The sequence below is a fragment of the Physella acuta genome, unplaced genomic scaffold (genome assembly GCF_028476545.2).
Source record: "Physella acuta isolate Inbredline_101_S28 unplaced genomic scaffold, ASM2847654v3 ptg000409l, whole genome shotgun sequence".
Classification (NCBI taxonomy): Eukaryota; Metazoa; Mollusca; class Gastropoda; family Physidae; genus Physella; species Physella acuta.
This window is the reverse complement of record NW_026731928.1, coordinates 352342-369165: the sequence shown is the minus strand read 5'-3', so window position 1 is coordinate 369165 and position 16824 is coordinate 352342. Positions and strand designations below refer to the sequence as shown.

At 33.2% G+C, this 16824-nt stretch overlaps 1 protein-coding gene and 1 long non-coding RNA gene across 2 annotated transcripts; one reads left to right on the top strand and one right to left on the bottom strand.

Annotated features, from left to right (window-relative positions):
* The first annotated feature begins 805 nt into the window (after positions 1 to 805).
* On the top strand, positions 806 to 2558 carry LOC131942503 (uncharacterized). Its single transcript, XR_009386772.1, has 4 exons — positions 806 to 871; positions 1152 to 1272; positions 1884 to 1919; positions 2435 to 2558. It is a non-coding gene; the product is annotated as an uncharacterized LOC131942503 (long non-coding RNA).
* Positions 2559 to 5350: 2792 nt separating this feature from the next.
* LOC131942523 (uncharacterized) lies at positions 5351 to 15310 on the bottom strand. Its single transcript, XM_059302430.1, has 6 exons — positions 15102 to 15310; positions 14611 to 14678; positions 10318 to 10574; positions 6336 to 6576; positions 5789 to 5857; positions 5351 to 5506 (listed from the first exon to the last, which is right to left on the bottom strand). The coding sequence occupies exons 2-6, from the start codon at positions 14654 to 14656 to the stop codon at positions 5448 to 5450; spliced, it is 672 nt and encodes a 223-aa protein (XP_059158413.1). The 5' UTR covers positions 14657 to 14678; positions 15102 to 15310; the 3' UTR covers positions 5351 to 5447.
* Positions 15311 to 16824: the final 1514 nt, after the last annotated feature.

Genomic DNA, 16824 nt, shown 5'->3' with positions numbered 1-16824 from the left:
AGCTACTTCATGTAAATGTTGTTGTTTTTTTTCAATCAGCCAAGAATTTTTTGTATTCCAAGAATAAGTGTTTCACCAGGCTGTATAGTACAGGATCCAAGGTTGACACAAGTTAGTAGTTTTTACCTATTTTGTTTTCTAGTGTGTATTATAATAAGCTTTGTTCATGAACACCAATCAGCAGTGTGCGTCTATTGCGCTTTTTTAACTTTATCGATTACTTGTTTCCCACCTTTGTTGACAGCATTTTCCGTAGTATAATACCCTCGTAATTGGCTCATACGACTTTACTATATTTGAAACCAGGAAAAATTAAAATAGCCATTCGTATGGTCTACGAAAAAATGCCTGAAAGACATTTGCTTGAAATCCAATAGCCAGAATGGACAATAGCTAATTTCTGGGCCACCTGCAACCTTAACTCCTGCACACAAAACTTACTAATCGATTACATTAAACTTGAAGTTTAATTACATTAAAGTCTTCCTGCCATAAATAATTTTGCATTATTTCACCAGAAACAGTGGAATTTTTGTGCGTCATTGACGTTTTTTCAAATTATATTGTATCTTATGAATGCCTTAAAGATGAAGTAATAAAGCTTTTATTTCTGTTTAAAATATTAATGCTTTTTATCGTTTATTTCTCCTATTTAAAATTCAGAAAAAAAATTAACTTTTCTAAAGGAAAGGAATTATATTAGTAACTAATTTTATTCCCTTTAATTACTAAAATAAGTATTGCAGTTAACACATAAATCAGTTTAAAATTGTAATGGTAGCATTTGTCTCTAACTTTAGATTGCTGCAATGTTCTCTGAAAACGAGGTTGCACAGTTGAATAATGACTCTTTTAGAGGACAGTATTCAATGTGAGTTTAATAAATGTGTGTGTTTTAATTTAAGATTCACGTTTGGCTGCCATAGCTGTAAAAAAATAGTATGTTAGTTTTAGGGAACAATACAGTGATGGTGTTTTAGCAGTGTATCTAGTAAGGTACAAAATCATCAACAATAATTATAACTGCTAAACATATTTTTGCTATGTATTAGTTCAATACATTATTTTTGTTGATTAAAATAATGTAATGTTAAACTGAATAATGTTTGTATAATAATTATTTAAAAAAATGAATTTGTTTCGTCTATTAGGAATACTCTTGATACAGTTTATGTCATTTTGAGACTACTAAACGGTACGGTAACACCTATGTTGAGAATGTGATTACAAAAGTGATAGATAGAATATCAAATCTCTGTAAAGCTAGCACAGGTAGGCTTTACACTAATTTTATTTTCAGTTTTAAAACACATTTTGTACTGCTAAGCATATGATTTATTTTACATCAGACAAACATGGCATCTCATGCTATTATAATTTTTTTTTAAAGTTATTGACTTATTAAGTGGGAGTACCATTTACAACTCTACGCCTAATGAGGCAGGTGAGGTAGAGTTCACCTGTTTCAGTGACTTCGAATGTGCCCAGCAGCCACTAGGACAGCCTTGAGTCAGATACCCTTAGTAGCTGGGTGGACTCAGGGCGTCCTACTGACTTGAGCCCAGAATCCAAACGCAAGACTGTTGGGTTAGAAGTTAACGCTCTATCATTTGACCATGCTGACCCATGAGGCTGAGTTTTAAATTTTGTGCACATAAGAGTGTTTAGACATTTATGTTCTCATATTTTAATTTACGATTTAACTCACAATATATTACATTTTCATTATAATTTATTACTGCATAGCTAAGACTCCACCACGATTTCCTCTTATCATCCCTTTTAATAAATATAAAAAATAGGAAAAACATTTTGTTTTGAAAAAAACTGTAAAGTGAAAATAGGAATTTCAAATGCAAGCTAAAATTTAACATTATTTTCAGATCGTACCACCCCTTCACCTGTTGACAAAAGTGAAGGTAAATTTTGAAAACAAAGTTACATAATTGTGTTTTTAACTCCTGTTTTTTTTAAATGTATATCACTTGAAGTGCCAGTATAATTGAGCTCAGTAATTTAATTAATGAATATTTTTGTGGTCAGCATCCTACCAGCATTCAATTCTTCTATAGCATCATAACATTTTTAACGTGAATAATACTTCAACAATAGAAATTAATATATAATTTTAAAAAATATAAATTAAAAAGCATTTTCAAAGTTCTTTGATCCATAATCTTAAAACAAGAGTAATTTAAGCTGGTGTTTGTTTAGTTTCTGCGGAGTTAAAATACATAAAATACATTGCACAGTTCTTTATGTGCCCAAATCATAAAGTTTTCCATAAATTAATCGGCCTGTACTAGAATTTATACTAGAAATCGGGGAAGTTTTGCAGTTTATTTTTTCATTGTTTCTTGAGTTTGACGATTTAATGTTGTTTTTTTTTTGCATAAAGTTTGTATTATATTTATATTTTATTGTTTATTTTTAGAAAAGGATGTTGTGCCAGCAATTCTCTGGAGTGTATATGGTAGTGCTTTAGTTTATGCGGCCATCTCTGTTGGGGTTGTGATGCTGTATAGAAAAATGAGAGCAGCAAAGAGAACGAAAGGTAAATCAACACACGCTGAGGACAATAATTTGTTGAGATTTTAAAATTATTTGTTAGTCATGACAATTTTCCCTTGAATTTTTAAAATACAACGGAAAGTTTTCATACAAGGTTTTCAGTTTTTTATTACCTTAAGAATTACTTTAAGATAGAGCTTGAGTCTACTGTAAAATATTTTAATTAAAAAAATTGAATTAAAAATGTGTTTACACTGAGTGACCATTATCACAAAGTTTCAATTATCCGTCAGTGGTCCTCGTTTTATATGCGGAAAATTGCAATAACTGAAGATGTTCTTTGACACACACGATTATAGTTAAGATGATATTTTACTTGTTTCCATCACATAGGCCTACTCTTTTAATTTAATATTAAAATTAAAAAATTTTATGATTTTATAGAGGCACAAGGAAACTCAACGGGAAATGAAGAAAATATGAATACTTACACAGAAATCAGCCCAGATGTTGAGGCTATAGCCGAAGGAACCAGTCAAAGAACAGAAGAAGATAACCAAGGACAGGAATCACAAATGAACAAAACTGTGAATTTCGCTGAGTCAACAGTTGTGTATGAAAATGAAGGGCAAGAATGGGAAGACGACTACGTTTAAAAGAACAGTAATATCCTTAAAAAACACAAGGTTTTATAATTGAAGTTTTTATGATTTATTAAAATGGCAGTATAATATTGCTCCAAATGCCTATGTAAATTCACTTTTACTTTTATTCATGCAGTGAGTGAAAAGTATATATATATATATATATATATATATATATATATATATATATATATATATATATATATATATATATATATATATATATATATATATATATTTAATCAGGGGATATTTCTTGTGGGGTTGTGTCACAAACACCAAAATGAAAATGACTAAGCGAAAAAGACTTCAAAAAAGAAAAACATCAGTAAAAATTGTATGAACTCATGATAGAAAACTGTTTTAATAAACGAAATAAGATACTATTATTTAGTGATACATAGTTTATACAAGTTTACCATTTCTAAACTGTGCAGTAAATCCAAAAACGTCTTGGTTTAGTAAAATTTGTAAATTTGAAACACTATAAAAAACACTCAAATCAGTAATTCATTTTTAAAATATGAAAACAAAGCTATGTCTTAATTATCAATTTTATGTGAATAAAATAATATGAGTTGTGCCTTATGGTAAACAAAAAGCACAAACTGACATGAATTAATATAAAATGACGAAAACTGTTTATACCAATTGTAAAACAAGTGTATGAGTAAACTGTCAAGAATGATTTTAATTACTTTTTTCTTTCGCTGGTGTGACTTTATTTCCTGCAGAAGATCCTTGTAGAAAACATAAATCAAGTTCTGGTTTAACTAGTTTCCTCAAATTAATTTTAATTTACATATGTATATCATTTGTAAATGTCTAAATACAATTCATTTTGACAAGCAAAGAGAGGACATCAACAGACTGTTGCAGGTATTCAACATTAAAAAGCTATCATGTTTGTTAATCTAAATAATTAAAAACCACGCCAGGCTAAAGTCCATTAAATTAGCCTAACTTAACGGTTTCCTTAAATCTAGTAATAAGAACGCTTATGTTACTGTTATGGTTAGGAAACATTGACAGTTCGCCTGTATAATTTAAGGGAATATATGCTAAGCCTTATGTTTGGTAAAGGCCTGGCACTCATGTTAGCAAACTCGCCCTTTACAACCCAACCACACCCTCCAGGAAAATAATTAAACAATATCAAATATTCTTACTCTTATATAAAACTACTTACGCAGGCATAAATAATAATTTATCTTTTTAAATAAAGAGTGCTTATACTTAAAATAGTGAGCAGAGAAAAGACCAGCTACATGAAGACTTGACTTGTTAGGATAAATTTTGTTTCATTTCTGTAGTTCTGTTTTAGTATTCTTACTGAGTCAATATCAATAACTTCATAATGAACGATGACGATGTAGATGCAAAGGGTGCTAACTCGAAGCAGATTTTTTTTTTAAAAATTAGGTAATTAACTGTCGCCGCCGATTTTATTATTAGCTTAAAGGACAGTATGAATTATATTTATTGTTAACATTATGATTAGTTTTATGGCGAGGCTTGGGATTGTACTTGCTATATCAGCAAAAAAATTAGAGTAACAAAAAGAAATTCAGTCATGTATATCCTACATTGTTTTGAACTGTAGCGTAGGCAGAGTATACATCTGTATCCTTTAAACTACATTTTAGTAAATTATAACTAAATGATTGGATTTCCACATTGAATACTTCTGATCAACCCTTTGCTAAAAACTAGCTACATTTTAAAATTGCAAAATGAAATTTGACATTGTTTTCAGTAGCAGCATAATGCCTAAACATTCAATCAGTTTAGGTATATTTTACGAAAATGTTATAAAATAGCTTTTTTTAAAAAAAACTCAACAGGAATTGATAATGTCCAGCTAGAAGTATGTCCAGCTATGCTAATCACCACTATTGATTAATTTTAATGAACATGTGGAACTAAGTCTATTTACAAAAGATTGAATGACTTTTTAGTCTTATAACTGTATTCAAATTAGATATATTGGTTTGTGTTTTCGCATACAACAAGTTGGTATTCAATTTAATTTTCTTAATTTTAGACAATGTTCTTTCGTCAATAATATGATGAAGAACTATTCATATATGTATATATATATATATATATATATATATATATATATATATATATATATATATATACAATTTGCAACAAATAAAAAAACTAATATTTATTCAAACATCGCCTTCAAAATCATTTAATTTTTACCTAACAAAACTTTTAAAAAAGTAATGAATATTCGAATTAAAATAAAACTTTAGGAAACAAATGCAAAGAAGATGAACGCCTTCATGGAAATCTAAAAGTACAAAACACCAGTACCACAGACATCATTTCCAGTAGAAGATCTGTGTAGAAAAATATAACTTAAGTAAGTTTTCCACCTATTACGAAATTTGAAAATAATAACTAGATTAACATACCCCTTGTCAATATTTTAATGTAGTGTCTTTCAGCACTAAAAAGGGTACCAGCTATTCGTGAATTTAAAACATATGAAACAAATAATAAGCCATAACAATTAATTTATTGGTTAACGTTTTTTTTTACTTTCCCAACGTCTGAGTGATAATCATTCCTTTAAATTATATTGGACCAGTACCAAAAACTGAGTGGAGTTAACCACGTACCTGGTGACATCGACCAAGACTCGTTAGTAGATCTGGATTGAGTCTTTGGTTTAACAATGTGGCCACGCGCTGAGGAAAACAACAACATTCAAGGTTTCTAATAACTATAAATTATGTATATTTAGAGGGGGAGAGATATACATTTCTCAGGGCAAGTATCATCCCAGACAATATGTTTGTGTAATCAGTGCCGGCGCCAGGTTATTTAGCGCCATATGCAAAACTTATTAACCCCCCCCCCCACTCCGCATTTGTTTTTCCGGCCCTCATATTATATATATATATATTTTTTTTTTTAATTTTTTAAAAAGTTAATTCAGTATCTAGTCCCTACACATTTATGTCACAATGTATTGTTTTCGAGTCTTGACTTATGTGAAAAGTTTCTAAAAATAGGTCCGGTAGAATTCAGGTTAGCGGTCATATGCTCTACCCTCCCGCCGTACACCGTCCCTCGTTCGAGATCGTAGCCAGGAGATATGTTCCTCTGTGTCATTGTTTCTAAACATTGATTTAAACAAATAATTATTTATTAACATTGACTTACCGATAAGATCTGGAATATATATAGTGTTGTTTTTTTCAAATGGAGCTCTGTCTGCATGTGTTTCCATGTTAGGTTCTGGATCGAAGATAAATCGCACTGCCATATCATCCCTCTCAAAAAAATTGTATTTAATGCGAACTAACCACTGCTTCGGTGTAGTGTCGTTACACCAGCATGGCCGATGAGGTGGCATTATGTTTTTGTCGCATCCAACTTTGAGCTCTTGCTTATAACTACAATACTGTGAACATTTAAAATTTAGATATTGCTTTATTTTATATTTTACTAAGATGATGTTAAGCTAAAATTATTTAGGTTTATTCATTAGAAGTAAATAATTAAAATTGATCATCAAATTTATAGCGTATAAAAAAGCAATCTAACGTTATAACTATAACGATTTTGCCTGATTATTTATGACCCTTGATGTAAGTATTAAATTCAGTATGAAATATTCAGTTGGTCAGACTTGCGTAGTTAGTTTCACATTATGACTATCTTATGACTAAGGATTAGCGTGATTGATCAAAAATAACTTAACAAGCCATTGCACATTTTAAAACTTGGACAGGAACAAAATATTTCTCCACATCTTGCCAAAGGAAATCTCCTCCGTTTATTTTCTATTTTTTACAATTTATGATCTAAAGCCTTTTGAAAACTTTTAACATGCTGGCCATATAAAAGTATGTATTAGACAACAACAAAAGGGGTTGAAAGAAATTTCGGTTGTCATGGACACCAAAAAAACAGTCCGCCATTTTGAATTTTTTGGTACTTTTAAATACGCTAAGGTTTTTATTTATGCACAAATAGCAATCAAATTTAAACTGCTTATATTTCAGTATATATTAAAACTTTTGTCACGACAACTTTTTGAAATAACTACTAGTAAGAATTTTACAAGGTATAAAATATTGTACCCTTTTTATTATTCAAAAGTTTGAAAATGTGCAAATTATTTACCATAAACATTTTTCTTTGAAAGCCTTCAGAATTCCCTAGTGACAAATTTTATTTCTGAATAATGACCAATTACTGAAAGTATGGTAGGCATTGCGTAATAAATGAAAAAGTAGAAAGCTTTTAGGTGATAAATAAACCATAAATGATCACCATTAAACTTTCTCGAATATTCTTATATAACACAAGGGGATGGGAAGTCGGGATATAGACATAATTACACTCTAGAATACAGAGTATTGAGAAATTATTACATAAAAGCTTGTTATTTAAGAGGGTTTTTAATGAATTTTTTTCAGTACATTACATGTTTTATTTACAATAGAGTTACATGACTAAAAACCATACCGCACATATTGAACGTGATGACGCCCTATCAAACGTGCTGACGCGTGTCTAATAATGCGGAGTAGTTGGATAAGACTAATTTGTCTACTAATTTGGTCAAAATTTCCAAAAAATTAATCAGGATACCAATGAAGTCAAATTGAATGTCACGTTGCATTGTCTTCATGTCTAGACCCACGTACCAATAACGAACCGTATCTGTCAGGTAAAAGTGCCTGCAATTTGGCTTGGCCGTTTTGATCTAGACAGACAGACTGACGACTGACGACAGACAGAGGAAGTGAGTTAAATAAAAGCTTGTAAAACGTTTTAAAAACAAGCTTTTATGTAATAAAGCACTAAAAAGTAGGAAATAAATTATACACTACTATTCAAATTACTACAAAGAAAAACGTGGGCCACTTTAATATCTTTTGGATACCTTTACTAATATTTAGGAAGAGACCCACGCTTTTCTTTATAGTAATTTAAATAATAGTGTATAATTTATTTTCTACTTTTAGTGCATTATTACATAAAAGCTTGTTATTTTTTATAACAATTTTTTTTAGTACTTTACATGTTTGTATTTACAATAGTTACATGACTAAAAACCATTGCGCGCCTATTGAACGCGATGACGCGCTATTGAACTTGATGACGCGTGTGGAGTAGTTGGATAGAACTGCCTACTAATTTGGTCAAAATTTTATTAATTCATAAAAAATTAAATAGGCATCCAATTAAGGGTGACCCGTCAAAAGAGCGCACGACAAAAGAGCGCCGACATAAGAGCGCAGACAAAAGAGCGCCGACATAAGAGCGCCGACACAAGAGCGCAGACAAAAGAGCGCCGACATAAGAGCGCCAACAAAAGAGCGCAGACAAAAGAGCGCCGACATAAGAGCGCAGCCAATTAAAATAACACATGTTGTATGCTAAACTTATATGACATGGTTAACACTTGTTTTAATTAAACAATCGGCGGTACGATAAAACGACGTGTTTATTTATATAAATAATGGTTAATATGTTATGAATGCAGTTTGAAAATATTTCTAACCCAAGTAACATGGAGAAGATCGAAGCACAGAAAGGGAAGGTTATTATATTAGTCGAAGGCTACAGATATAGACAGGACAGAGCAAATGCTGATGGAAGTACGACATTTAGAAAGATGGCTACCGAGGACGGATAAAAATGCTGAGCAATGTTGTTATATCATCATCGAAACACAATCACGCTCCTGATCCGGCTAAGTTGTTTCGGCTTTATGAAAACGGGCAGTGGAAGGGAAAAACCAACGCAGATTATACAAGCCAGAGAAGGAATTCTCGATGGAAGTAGCACCTCATTTGTCGGCATACGTCAAAGATCACATCGAAATCAAACTGGAACTTCATCTAGCTGGAGTTAATCAACCAGAAGCTTCAAAGAACAATTATGTTCAGCTGAACCAAAGATTGCAGGGGATTGCTTCAACCTATGCTAATTATTCAATACGAGGTATAGCCCACAACTTAGCAATATAAATGCAACTATAAAGAAACGTTTTATTGATTTAAACTTATTTTCATTTTGTTACATTTCATTTCAGTTTATATTCTCACTTGAGCCTAACATTTAAAATCTTTGTATGTGTTATTAGATTGCGTTTTGAATAATTGGACTTCACGTTGATTATACCAGTTTTTTAGTTAAAGAAACTGAACAATTGGTTTTTTAATGAAACAATAAAGATTCAACGTCAAACGATGCCATCTGATCTGAGTTAATTTTCATGTTCCTATTTATTAAATCTGGTTTTTCAATTTTTAGTTTGCGCTCTTATGTCGGCGCTCTTTTGTCGGGAAATTAGTGCGCTCTTATGTCGGCGCTCTTATGTCGGCGCTCTTTTGTCTGCGCTCTTATGTCGGCGCTCTTTTGTCGTGCGCTCTTTTGACGGGGTGCCCCAATTAAGTCAAATTTAATGTCATGTCGCATTGTCTTCATGTCTTGACCCACGTACCAAATACGAACCGTTTCTGTCAGTTAGAAGTGCCTGCAATATTGCTCGGGCGTTTCGATCTAGACAGACAGACTGACGACAGACTGACGACTGACGACAGACAGAGGAAGTGAGTTAAATAAAAGCTTTTAAAAACAGTGAAATGTAGTCAAAGCAAAGGTCTGGTCGGTAAAGCTCGTGGTTTTTAAAAACAGAATAATCGCAAATTTGCACCGGCTGGGCAGTTGGTGTTCGATAGCTGGAGTCACCACCCCCATCACAGAAGGTGTAATGTTATTGAAGCAAATTCAAAAAGTGAAAACAAGCTCAAATCGGAGTCATCGGCCTAACTTGTACACAATAGGCTAACGTTTAGTACTTAATTGTGTTGGAGGAAATCCCTTCAACCCTCACTTTTAAGAACGAAAAACAATTGAAAACATTTTTAAAAATATGCAGAAAAAACCGGGAGTGATCTCCCCTAAACTTTCTCGAATATTCTTATATAACTCGGAATATAGACATGATTTTTAATTACTTAAACTTTTAAAAATAGAATAGAATCTCGTAGAAAAAAGAATTGCGCACCAAGCGAAGCCAAAACAAAATGTGCATAATAGTGTGCAATATTATTAGTACTTTTTTAAATTTAAAATAAATACAATCTCAAAAACAAACTATCTGAATGAAAATCAAATTACTTACTATATTCCATTCTGACTTATAATTTGTACAAGGGCCATCAAATCGAGAACCGCAAAATTCAAAGTAAAATCGTCCTTTGTCCATCAGATAAAGTTTTTCTTTTGGCACATGCATGCGTCCGTAAACGTAAAGATCGTCTATCCCAAATCTGATACACCCAGGGCAACTTGGTCTGTAGCCGTCGATGGTCGCAATTATTCCATTTTTGGAGAGATATTCTTGTGTGGTGGCCACCAGAATTATGACTTGGACGTACTCTTAAATATCATTATAATAATCTAATTAATTCTAATTTGCTAACAATATTACAAATTAGTGTTATTATTGTTTTTATACAAATTGATAATTTATGTAGACTGTAATCAAAATTATGTGGATATATTAGACATAAATGTAATGAAAATAACATACAAACACATAATCAAAAGCGTTAGTAGGGATTAAGACAGTCGTTACTTTACTCAGTGAAAACGTATACGAAAAAAAAAACCAGTGAATTGTAGTCAAAACAAAGAGGTCGGCATGGTCTGGTGAGTAAAGCTCGTGGTTTCGAAACAGAATAATCGCAAATTTGTAGCCACTGGTGTTCGTTAGCTGGGGACAGCACCCCCATCGAAGAAAGTGAAAGGCTATAGAAGCAAATCCAAAAAGTGAAAACAAGCTCAAATCGGAGTCAACGGCCTAAATTAAACACAATAGGCTGACGTGTAGTACTTGTGTTGGAGGAAATCCTTTCCAACATCACTTTTAAAAACAAAAATCAATACTAAACAACATACAAAATAGGTGGAAAATATACAATTGCTTTGCAAACGTAAATCATTATTCAGTAAAAACAAATGGTCTTATATAGTTTTCATCACAATCATAAGCTATAATATTGGAACCCAAAACGACGAAATATATACATAGAGATAGAAAGTGGGTTAACCGCATCACCTTCAGACGGTTCCATGACAAATGATCTCAGACGAAATATCCCAGAAAAAATTATCTCACGGACAAATGATCACAGTACAAGAGAAATTAAAGCTATTGATCTCACAGACAAAAGATACCAGGACAAAATATCTCAGACAAAATATCTTAAATACATACAAATACACATACACATGCACATGCACATGCACATGCACATGCACATGCACGTGCACGTACACGTACACGTACACGTACACGTACACGTACACGTACACGTACACGTACACGTACACGTACACGTACACGTACACGTACACGTACACATACACATACACATACACACACACACACACACACACACACACACACACACACACACACACACACACACACACACACACACACACACACACACATACACATACACATACACATACACATACACATACACATACACATACACATACACATACACATACACATACACATACACATACACATACACATACACATACACATACACATACACATACACATACACATACACATACACATACACATACACATACACATACACATACACATACACATACACATACACATACACATACACATACACATACACATACACATACACATACACATACACATACACATACACATACACATACACATACACATACACATACACATACACATACACATACACATACACATACACATACACATACACATACACATACACATACACATACACATACACATACACATACACATACACATACACATACACATACACATACACATACACATACACATACACATACACATACACATACACATACACATACACATACACATACACATACACATACACATACACATACACATACACATACACATACACATACACATACACATACACATACACATACACATACACATACACATACACATACACATACACATACACATACACATACACATACACATACACATACACATACACATACACATACACATACACATACACATACACATACACATACACATACACATACACATACACATACACATACACGCACTAACATGGATCATATACTAAATATTCTAAAACTGGAAATGTAGAGACGATAAAATGACTTCATTGATTCTAGAATAAGCAAAAAATTAAAAATCGAATGGCGAAATAAAATACACAATAATAATGATGTTATCTATACTTGGTAATACAGACACTAAAATATCGCCTAATTTATTTGTCTAATCTTAAACGTAGTCTGCATAGAGTTTCGTTTAGGCATTTGTTTGGGTAGGAGGTCATAACACCACCCCCCCCCCTCAAACCTTAGAAAGAATTTTGAAACACTATCTTTATGATTGAGGTTTAGCGGCGAAAATTAGGAAATGAGTCTATATTATAGAAGTAGGGTCTACATGAGTCTATATGATTTAGAAATGCGACCAATGTTACTTTCAAAATTTATCTTCCACAGAGTGGGGGGAGTACTTGAAATTTTCGAGAGGGGTTGGAAACTGGAAAAAGTATATTTTCTATATAAATTCTATTTTGTTGCCGCGGGGATAGAAGAAAGTCTAAAGAAATATTTTAAGAGGGTTTTAACAATGCGTTACCAATTCTATATTCTTAAACGCGTGACCGTGTTGTTTTTTTTTTAAACTGAACTATTTGAATGTAAAAAATGCCTACGCTATATCTCTTGGATCATACTTGTCGGGGCACAAGATTTCCCACATTACTGCCCACAACGCCCAGGACGTGCTGTATGAAAGCCTTGAGTGTACGCTAATTACTCTTATAGTGAGGTAGAACACACTTGGTCGGCCGCCTAGGTGTCAGGGACGTAGCAGGGAGTTATGGGGAGCCCCTGTTACACTACCGCAATGACGCCAAGTACGGCCCCTTGATCCTTAAAACTTACATAGGCGCCATGGTGCTTACAGGATAACAAAGAGGGCAAAATAGCACCCTGGCAGGGCGCTAAATAGTATATTGGGTGGGCGCCGGCGGACGCGCCCGATTCAATTTTATGAACGACAATAACGCCCCATTCTTTCCATGGTCTATCGCACTGCTTAGAACAAACGTATGCGCCATAGTGCTCACGGGTGAGCCTGGGGCGCTAATTTGCCACAGCAGTGGGAGCTGTAGCATACGCCTGATTCGATATAGTCAACGTTTATTATTGCCCATCGTGTCTTTATAGACTATTTTTTAAACTAACGTAGGCGCCATAGTGCTCATAGGAGCGCCCAGGGTGCTTCGGGACATGCAGTCATCGGGGCGAAGGCGGCTGCGTCTGTTGCAGTTTTACCGTGGAATATGGTAGTACCTATTTTGCACTATGCACGACGCCCGATTATTGGATACTTAAAGCTACTATAGCCATTCCGGAACTCTGGGCGCCAAACCTTTTATTGACTAAAATCTCACCCTCCGGGCGCCGCCCATGGGAATTTGTTTTTAAAGGTGTCGACCTTTTATTTTTATATCAAGTATTTAGAGAAACATCGCAACCTCCCAGGTGAAAGCCTTTGCAAAATTTTAAAAAGTTTTGTTTTGCCCAACCCTCCCCTGGAATGTTCTCATCAACTCCCCAAAGTTTCATGACGATCGTATAAACTGTGTCAAACACACATACATTGCAGTAACTATGTGCTTATTATGGATAAAATCTGTATTCAATGACATTTTTCGTTTCTGGTTAAATTCGAATTTGAGGTAGTTATTTTGTTTTGGTTTCGGCTTAGATACAATGACAACACTATCAACCTACCGCCCGTTGTATTTCTCCCTCAACGGGTTATTTATCTCGTAATATAATATACGAGCCGGCCCGCGGCATAACATACGCCGCTATTTAGTTGTTTCTAATTTTCAATAATTCATAATTTGTAAATTCGACAGTACCAACGCTGACACTGAAAATATTTCTTTAAAACACTATAAGTAGCTCGTTAAGGACCATAACCCCCCCCCCCTTCCTTCCCTCCCCCCTCCTCCCCCCCCCCCCCTACGTTTAAAATCGTTGGCTCTGCTTGTAAACATTTAGAGTGAACACAGCTCACTAAAACCATGTAGGGGTGGGGAGGTAGGGAGAGCGTTTGCAGCTTGTTTTCTAACGGCTCGAAGAAGAGAATTATATATATAGATTATCACAATATGTAAAAAGATCAAGCTTTAATCAACTAGCGAAGGAAAAACAGTAAAACGTAAGTAAAACGTGTCTGCAAGTAAAAACCTAGTAAAACACACACACATATTCACAAACATCTATATATACATACACACATTAACACACACACAAACATGTTACAGACACAGAACTATCCAATTACGTTCCCATTTACCTGTTAGAACCAAAAACAAACTCAATAACATTGGAGCCACCTTCATGTTTGGATTCTGATGCTGGATTCTTGTGGTGGTATATGATAGTTGATCAAGCAGAAAATAAAACATGGTTTAATACATAATTAGATAAAGGAGCTTTAGTTAAACTAGCCTCGAACTTGATCGAAACCTGACTGTCATGTGCTTTTTTAAATGAAAAAAGTAGTTCTTTTTTTTCAAAATAAATGACTTAAAAGACAATGAATGTTAATCTTTGCTCATTAAAACACAACCATTTTACAGTAGTATGTGTTACAATTTATGGTTTTTTATATAAAGGTGAATATTTTATAAAAAAAATAATTGCTTGTTTTTATTTTAAAATCATTCGATTTAAGAATAATAATAACTAGCATAAACAAAGGTATGTTATTTTAGATTTTTTAATGTACAGAAGAGCTTACCTGACTTAAATAAAAAGCGAACTGGTCAAAACTAAACCACTTACCTACACCTCAATGTCTAATATCATGGGATTACCCAACAACCTCCATTGGTCCTTAAAGTTTAAAGGATTAACAATCAATGTTCTAAATTTGCAAACTTCACAATATGTTTTTACTTTTTGGGCTAGCCTCCCTACATTTTAAACTGAAGTTTCACTTAAGTACGATAAATTTTGATACATTTTACAGAAACGCCATGGTTTTAGTTACACAACAAATTTGTTCTTATATCCGTTCATTAAAGTTTGGTGCGACTCGATTTTGCCATTGATTTTTAACATATTTTATATTGCGCGTTTGGTAATTCCCGAGAAATCATACCTTTCAACATGTATATTTACATGTATCCTTTACTTTCTAGTAAAAAATTATTAAAAACGTTGTAATAACAAGCTTATATGTAATAATGCACTAAAAGGTTGAAAACAAATGAATTTCTTTAAATATATCATAATTATCTACTTTTTAAATCTAATATATAAAGTTCAATTCTGTTTGTTTGTAAAATGTTTGTCGTGGATTACAAAGGAATATTAAAATAAATCGAAAAAAAAAACATACTTGATGAATTCAAGTGTTAGATTATTAAAGCGCTCATGGTCTAAATTTATGAGTTAAAAAATTACTATTGGAAGTCTTTAAAAACAATTTTCATTTTATATACTTAGAATAAGAATTTTTAATTATGAACATTACATAAAATTTAAAAAAAAAAGTGTATCAACGTTTATAAAATTTCTAAAATTGAGTCTGAAATGTATTTGCATTTTGTCCCTTAGTTCTCATAACGTCCCTTGATTTGGAAAACACATTTACTTTCCTTTAAAAAACATTAAATCGGGGGGGGGGGGGGGGGCGGAGAGAAAGAATTTACTTTTTATTACTTTTTTTGGTGTTAGGAAAAAAGTAATTACATAATTAGCGGGGATTGATTAAGTGCAATGTTGTAGGTGTTTTTAATACTGCCTTTTATTTATTCAATACACTGAACTTACTGTTTACTAATGATTTTTTTTTTAAATCAATAACAGTTAATAAGCCAGGTCATACATGTCCTATATGTTTATTTCTTTCCGTTTACGGATAAGCTTGGAGTATTATAATTGTTCATTAAATTAAAACAGACGCGTCCGCCGGCGCCCCACCAGGGTTCAATTTGGCGCCCTGGGCTATCCTGTGAGCGCTATGGTGCATAATTTCGCTTTAAACAGTGCGATATAGTATGGATAAGAAAGGTTATTATAGTCTTTAAGTGAATCGAATCCGGGAGTCCTCAGGCGCCCAGACCGGGTGCTATTTGGGGCCCCAGGCATTCCCGTGTTCGGTTTGGCGCCTATGTTCGTTTAAGTGAGTGCAAAAGACTATAAATAAGTTGGGGTATTATAGTCGTTTATTAAGCTGAAACAGGCGATTCCGCCGGCGCCCCAGCATGGTACGATTTGGGTTTGCGTTAGTGGTTGGGTTTGCGTTTTGATTTGGTTCGTTTTTGTTCTTTCTTTTTCGTTTTCGTTTGTGTTTTTTTCTTTGTGTTTGTGTTTGTACTTGTGTTTACTAAAAATTAGAAAATAAATTATACACTACTATTTAAATTACTATAAAAAAGCGTGGGTCACTTTAGAATCTATTGGGTACTTTTACTAATGTTAAGGAGGACACCCACGCTTTTCTCTATAGTTATTTTAATAGTAGTCTATAATTATTTATTTTCTACTTTTTAGTACATTA

What these genes read in the sequence shown, in the direction of transcription:
- LOC131942523 (XM_059302430.1), bottom strand. Translation starts at nt 14,656, where the DNA reads ATGAAGGTGGCTCCAATGTTATTGAGTTTGTTTTTGGTTCTAACAG. An exon ending in ATAAGTCAGAATGGAATATA is followed by an intron (nt 6,577 to 10,317) that starts GTAAGTAATTTG and finishes AAATGTTCACAG; the next exon opens with TATTGTAGTTATAAGCAAGA. An exon ending in ATATATTCCAGATCTTATCG is followed by an intron (nt 5,858 to 6,335) that starts GTAAGTCAATGT and finishes TGTTTTCCTCAG; the next exon opens with CGCGTGGCCACATTGTTAAA.